The sequence below is a fragment of the Salvelinus alpinus genome, chromosome 22 (assembly GCF_045679555.1).
Source record: "Salvelinus alpinus chromosome 22, SLU_Salpinus.1, whole genome shotgun sequence".
In the NCBI taxonomy this organism is placed as follows: Eukaryota; Metazoa; Chordata; class Actinopteri; order Salmoniformes; family Salmonidae; genus Salvelinus; species Salvelinus alpinus.
The window spans coordinates 37917604-37925091 of NC_092107.1; the positions used below are offsets into that span (position 1 = coordinate 37917604).

At 51.1% G+C, this 7488-nt stretch overlaps 1 protein-coding gene across 1 annotated transcript; it reads right to left on the reverse strand.

Annotated features, from left to right (window-relative positions):
* Nucleotides 1-4094: 4094 nt before the first annotated feature.
* LOC139549662 (fibroin heavy chain-like) lies at nt 4095-7107 on the reverse strand (the record flags this gene model as incomplete). Its single annotated transcript, XM_071360329.1, has 5 exons — nt 7076-7107; nt 5756-6954; nt 5348-5706; nt 4380-5266; nt 4095-4338 (listed from the first exon to the last, which is right to left on the reverse strand). Coding segments are annotated over exons 1-5 (2721 nt in total), but the record flags the coding sequence as incomplete, so codon positions are not given.
* Nucleotides 7108-7488: the final 381 nt, after the last annotated feature.

Consider the following 7488-nt stretch of genomic DNA (forward strand, 5'->3'; position numbering starts at 1 on the left):
AGCTTTTCAACCACACCTCAACAACAACTTCTACTAGTACTAGCTTCTACTAGTACCTTTACTGTAACTACTATTACTACTACTACTGTACAACTACTACTGCTACTACTAGTACTACTACTACTACTACTACTACTACTACTGCACAACTACTACTAATACTACTACTACTGTACAACTACTACTACTACTGTACAACTACTAGTACTACTACTACTACTAGCACTACTACTACTACTACTGTACAACTACTACTTATACTACTACTACTGTAAAACTAATACTACTAATACTACTACTAGTAGTACTACTACTATAGTACAAAAACTACTAGCACTACTACTACTAGTATAGTACACATACTACTACTACTACTACTACTACTACTACTACTACTACTACTACTACTACTACTACTACATTACCATGACTACAATACTACTACTACTAGTACTACTACTACTGTACAACTACTACTAGTACTACTACTACTACTACTACTACTACGTTACAACACCTACTACTACTACTACTACTACTGCTGCTACTACTACTACTACTACTACTACTACTACTACTACTACTACTACTACTACTACTACTACTACTACTACTACTACTACATTACTATGACTACAATAATACTCCTAATAGTACTACTACTACTGCACGACTACTACTACTACTAGTAGTACTACTACTACAGTAATACTACTACACAAATACAACTACTAGTACTACTGTACAACTGCTACTACTACTACTACTACTAGTACTAGTACTACTACTACTGTAAAACTACTAGTACTACTACTACTACTACTACTAATACTACAAATACTACTACTATTAGCACTACTACTACTATTACTACTACTGTACAACTACTACTACTAATACTACTACTAGTACTACTACTACAGTACTACTACTACTGTACAACTACTACTATTGTACAACTACTACTACTACTAATACTACAAGTACTACTACTACTAGCACTACTACTACTACTGATAATACTACTGTACAACTACGAATGTACTACTACAACTAGTACTACTAATACCACTACTACTAGTACTACTACTACTGTACAACTACTACTGCTACTACGGTACTACTACTACTACTACTACTACTACTACTACTACTAATACTACTACTAATCGTACTGCTACTACTGCTACTACCGTACTACTACTACTACAGTACTACTACTACTACTATTACTACTACTACTATAACTAATAATACTACTACTATTACAGTCTACTACTGCTCCTATTATTATTATTACACATACTACTACTAGTTTTAGTTACTTAGCTCTGTGCTCCTGGAATTTTCTCCTGAAAATGTAAACATTTGATGATCTAGTTTCGTTGGTGGAGTTTAAAAACTTGATCGATGTATATATATCATAGAAGAGTGTAATTGTCCTTAGGACAGCTGTTTTTAGTCAAGACTTTTGTGTTTTTAACATAATATGTAATTGTTGTACTGTGTGTGTTTATAGTTTTGTTTAATGTTGTGTTAGTGTATGTAAGTTGTTTTGTCTGAAACGTTGTTCCCCCTGCTGCTATTGGACCAGGTCTCTCTTGGAAAAGAGATGTTATCTCAATGAGAAAAACCTGTATAAAAAAGAAAAACATTTAAATAAAAAAACTACTATTAATACTATTACTACTACTACATTTACTGTCTACTACTACAACAACTCTGGGGAGAATGCTAATACGGCAGCAGCAAGCCTAAGAGCATTGGGCCATTAAAAAGGTAGCTGGTTCGAATTCCCAAGCCGAATAGGTGAAAAATCTGTTGATGTGCCCCTTGAGCAAGGCACTTAACAATAATTGTTCCTGTAAATTGCTCTGGATAAGAGCATCTGAAATATCAAAACAATTATTTCAATAAATAATATTTGAAAATTGGTCCACAGTGTTGGCCTTCTGATTGTGTCAAGTCTCTGCCACCACCTGAACTCAGTTAACTAACTGACAGGCACTGTGTGAGTGTTGGCATGGAGAGTCAGGGCACAGCAGCAGCCCATTGTCCATCCCACAGGCCTCGGAGAGGAGAGGAGAGGAGAGGAGAGGAGAGGAGAGGAGAGGAGAGGAGAGGAGAGGAGAGAGAGAGAGAGAGAGAGAGAGAGAGAGAGAGAGAGAGATGTGGGTGGTATGATTTCCCTGGTGGTGGAGGAGAGGAGGAGTGGAGTGAAGGAGAGAATGGAGTTTTGAATATGACTCACTGACATTCTCTGCTATATGATAATAAAAGGACTGAGCTGTGGCTGTAGTAAGATGACTGTGTGTTACCATATGTGTGTCCATTTGTACTATGTGTGTATGTGTGTGTGTGTGTGTTTGTGTCCAAGCATGTGAGCGGAGTTGAGCGGTTGGAAGTCCTGCTCATAGCTCATGGTGCTAGCGCACCTCTCCAGGCGCTCCATGTCCTTTCCTACTGCTCTGCTAAAATACGTTCCCAGCTCCATTTATTAAAATAACAATTTAACCAAAACTCATCTATTATTGTGACTACCTGGATATGGATTTGAATGAAAAGCATTTAAATAAACGTGAAAAGGTGAATGTAAGAAGCGCTCATTTCAAATAGGCTACATGTCATATTAAACAGCATATAAACACTCTAAATAGGTCAGGAGCCAGACAGGGAGACTAAGAAGGAACAAAAATTAATTATTTACGCTATATTATTTATATTATTTCAAGGCTATAGCCTACAAAGAAATACTTTGTGAAGCATTAGCGAGTGTGACACAATAGGCTGGCAGGGACATAAAGAGCTAAGCATCGAAACAATATTTTGTTGTATTAAATCATTATAGTCTATATATAGGCTGTGATTAGGCTATGACTTACTTATAATTAAATACAAATTAAATGAAAAATGACTTATTAATGCCTTTGAAATACTTTTTAGAATTCATTTTTAGAAACACTAGTTTGGCCAGTCTATGGCTTCAGGCTCACGCGTTGGTGCCTGGAGAGCCGGCCAGCAGCGGATAATACCCTCTCCACTCTTACAGAGCTACTGGGGATGCCAAACACCCTCTCCACTCTTACAGAGCTACTGGGGATGCTAAACAACCTCTCCACTCCTACAGAGCTACTGGGGATGCTAAACACCCTTTTGACCACTCTTACAGAGCTACTGGGGATGCTAAACAACCTTTTGACCACTCTTACAGAGCTACTGGGGATGCTAAACACCCTTTTGACCACTCCTACAGAGCTACTGGGGATGCTAAACACCCTTTTGACCACTCTTACAGAGCTACTGGGGATGCTAAACAACCTTTTGACCACTCTTACAGAGCTACTGGGGATGCTAAACACCCTTTTGACCACTCTTACAGAGCTACTGGGGATGCTAAACACCCTTTTGACCACTCCTACAGAGCTACTGGGGATGCTAAACAACCTTTTGACCACTCTTACAGAGCTACTGGGGATGATAAACACCCTCTCCACTCTTACAGAGCTACTGGGGATGCTAATCACCCTTTTGGCCACTCTTGCCAGGCAGAGCAGAGATGCAGAGTTGACACATTTAGTTATCTACCCACCTTGTTCCGTTCATTTAGCATGTGCATATACTAAGTACACTATCATGCTTTCGGGATACGTGCCGATTCCACAATGATTCTATAGTTGTGGACATTACATCACCACACTCCCTCTCTTGCTCTTGGTCCTCATCTTTGTAAGTCACCTTGATATAGCAGCTGTGTGTTTTATCAGTTTCTCCATGACAGTAGATAAAGCAAAGTGGCTAATAGCAGCACACAAGTAGATCACAAATGCATGCTGGGACGTACATGTCCTGAGCTTGTGTGGTGAGCGCTACTGGAGCGCTACAGGAGCGGAATTGAAGCGGAGGAGAAGGCCAACGCTCCAGCCTTTGGGAGTTCTCGCACCACGCTCCAGTCAAATAGGGCACGCTCCACTCCTCGCTCCAGCTCCACTCCTCGCTCCACTCCTCGCTCCAGCTCCGTTCCTCGCTCCAGCTCCGTTCCTCGCTCCAGCTCCACTCCTCGCTCCAGCTCCACTCCTCGCTCCACTCCTCGCTCCAGCTCCACTCCTCGCTCCACTCCTCGCTCCAGCTCCGTTCCTCGCTCCAGCTCCGTTCCTCGCTCCAGCTCCACTCCTCGCTCCAGCTCCACTCCTCGTTCCACTCCTCGCTCCAGCTCCACTCCTCGCTCCAACTCCGTTCCTCGCTCCAGCTCCACTCCTCGCTCCGTTCCTCGCTCCAGCTCCGTTCCTCGCTCCAGCACCGCTCCTCGCTCCAGCACCGCTCCTCGCTCCAGCACCGCTCCTCACTCCAGGACCGCTCCTCACTCCAGGACCGCTCCTCACTCCAGGACCGTTCCTCGCTCCAGCTCCGTTCCTCGCTCCAGCTCCGTTCCTCGCTCCAGCTCCGTTCTTCGCTCCAGCTCCGTTCCTCGCTCCAGGACCGTTCCTCGCTCCAGCACCGCTCCTCGCTCCAGCACCGCTCCTCGCTCCAGCACCGCTCCTCGCTCCAGCAGCGTTCCTCGCTCCAGCACCGCTCCTCGCTCCAGCTCCGTTCCTCGCTCCAGCTCCGTTCCTCGCTCCAGCTCCGTTTCTCGCTCCAGCTCCGTTCCTCGCTCCAGCACCGCTCCTCGCTCCAGCTCCGTTCCTCGCTCCAGCTCCGTTCCTCGCTCCAGCTCCGTTTCTCGCTCCAGCTCCGTTCCTCGCTCCAGCACCGCTCCTCGCTCCAGCTCCGTTCCTCGCTCCAGCTCCGTTCCTCGCTCCAGCTCCGTTCCTCGCTCCAGCACCGCTCCTCGCTCCAGCACCGCTCCTCGCTCCAGCTCCGTTCCTCGCTCCAGCTCCGTTCCTCGCTCCAGCTCCGTTCCTCGCTCCAGCACCGCTCCTCTCTCCAGCACCGCTCCTCGCTCCAGCACCGCTCCTCGCTCCAGCACCGCTCCTCGCTCCAGCTCCGTTCCTCGCTCCAGCTCCGTTCCTCGCTCCAGCTCCACTCCTCGCTCCAGGACTGCTCCTCGCTCCAGGACCGTTCCTCGCTCCAGGACCGCTCCTCGCTCCAGCTCCACTCCTCGCTCCACTCCTCGCTCCAGCTCCGTTCCTCGCTCCAGCACCGCTCCTCGCTCCAGGACCGCTCCTCGCTCCAGGACCGCTCCTCGCTCCAGGACCGTTCCTCGCTCCAACACCGCTCCTCGCTCCAGCTTCACTCCTCGCTCCACTCCTCGCTCCAGCACCACTCCTCGCTCCAGGACCGCTCCTCACTCCAGCTCCGTTCCTCACTCCAGCACCGCTCCTCACTCCAGGACCGCTCCTCGCTCCAGGACCGCTCCTCGCTCCAGCACCGCTCCTCGCTCCAGCACCGTTCCTCGCTCCAGCACCGCTCCTCGCTCCAGCTCCACTCCTCGCTCCAGCTCCGTTCCTCGCTCCAGCTCCTCTCCTCGCTCCAGCACCGCTCCTCGCTCCAGCTCCACTCCTCGCTCCAGCACCGCTCCTCGCTCCAGCACCGCTCCTCGCTCCAGCTCCGTTCCTCGCTCCAGCTCCGTTCCTCGCTCCAGCTCCACTCCTCGCTCCAGGACCGCTCCTCGCTCCAGCTCCACTCCTCGCTCCAGCTCCACTCCTCGCTCCAGCTCCACTCCTCGCTCCAGCTCCACTCCTCGCTCCACTCCTTGCTCCAGCTCCGTTCCTCGCTCCAGCACCGCTCCTCGCTCCAGGACCGCTCCTCGCTCCAGGACCGTTCCTCGCTCCAGCACCGCTCCTCGCTCCAGCTCCACTCCTCGCTCCACTCCTCGCTCCAGCTCCACTCCTCGCTCCAGCACCGTTCCTCGCTCCAGCACCGCTCCTCGCTCCAGCACCGTTCCTCGCTCCAGCTCCGTTCCTCGCTCCAGCTCCGTTCCTCGCTCCAGCTCCGTTCCTCGCTCCAGCACCGCTCCTCTCTCCAGCACCGCTCCTCGCTCCAGCTCCACTCCTCGCTCCAGCTCCGTTCCTCGCTCCAGCTCCACTCCTCGCTCCAGCACCGCTCCTCGCTCCAGCTCCACTCCTCGCTCCAGCACCGCTCCTCACTCCAGCTCCGTTCCTCGCTCCAGCTCCGTTTCTCGCTCCAGCTCCGTTCCTCGCTCCAGCACCGCTCCTCGCTCCAGCACCGCTCCTCGCTCCAGGACCGCTCCTCGCTCCAGGACCGTCCTCGCTCCAGGACCGTTCCTCGCTCCAGGACCGCTCCTCGCTCCAGCTCCACTCCTCGCTCCACTCCTCGCTCCAGCTCCGTTCCTCGCTCCAGGACCGCTCCTCGCTCCAGGACCGCTCCTCGCTCCAGGACCGTTCCTCGCTCCAGCACCGCTCCTCGCTCCAGCTCCACTCCTCGCTCCACTCCTCGCTCCAGCTCCACTCCTCGCTCCAGGACCGCACCCTCACTCCAGCTCCGTTCCTCACTCCAGCACCGCTCCTCACTCCAGGACCGCTCCTCGCTCCAGGACCGCTCCTCGATCCAGCACCGCTCTTCACTCCAGCACCGCTCCTCGCTCCAGCACCGCTCCTCCCTCCAGGACCGTTCCTCGCTCCAGGACCGTTCCTCGCTCCAGCTCCACTCCTCGCTCCAGCTCCACTCCTCGCTCCACTCCTCGCTCCAGCTCCACTCCTCGCTCCAGGACCGCTCCTCACTCCAGCTCCGTTCCTCACTCCAGCACCGCTCCTCACTCCAGGACCGCTCCTCGCTCCAGGACCACTCCTCGATCCAGCACCGCTCCTCGCTCCAGCACCGCTCCTCGCTCCAGGACCGTTCCTCGCTCCAGCACCGTTCCTCGCTCCAGCACCGCTACTCACTCCAGCACCGCTACTCACTCCAGCTCCGTTCCTCGCTCCAGCTCCGTTCCTTGCTCCAGCACCGCTCCTCGCTCCAGCACCGCTCCTCGCTCCAGCTCCACTCCGCTCACATACTCTGGAGTGTAAAAAGAAAACACCCACAACCGCAGCCACCTCTCCCTGGTTTCATAACTGTGAAAATCTGTCCAGGCCCGATGTGATGCCCTCTGATTATCAGAATAATCCTACTATCATACTGCCAGGCATGCTGGGTAATTACGAAGCACATCATCGCAGTAGGGTGCTGGATAAACCCTCCCCTCTCTGGATTCATGACCCCAGAAACCTAGTACGGGGAGTGGTGGGGGGGGGGGGGGGGATTACCCATGAACACTTTCCAACTGCTTATTTTTCCACTTTGCGCCATCCTTTGACGTCCTCATAAGATTCATTTACTGTATAACCAGTGAATTCTGCATGTGCTTGTCTCATCCAATTTCAGCCCTGTTTCCAGACTGTCTTCCCGAACGGATCAATGTCCAGTATCGGGACGACGTTGTAGCCTCCTGTGAAATTTGATTGGTCTCATTTGTGTTCTGTAATAACTTGTCTGATACACCAGTGCGTTCACGTCTGCTTTCTGCACCATAAAAAATGAATGGAACGCCAG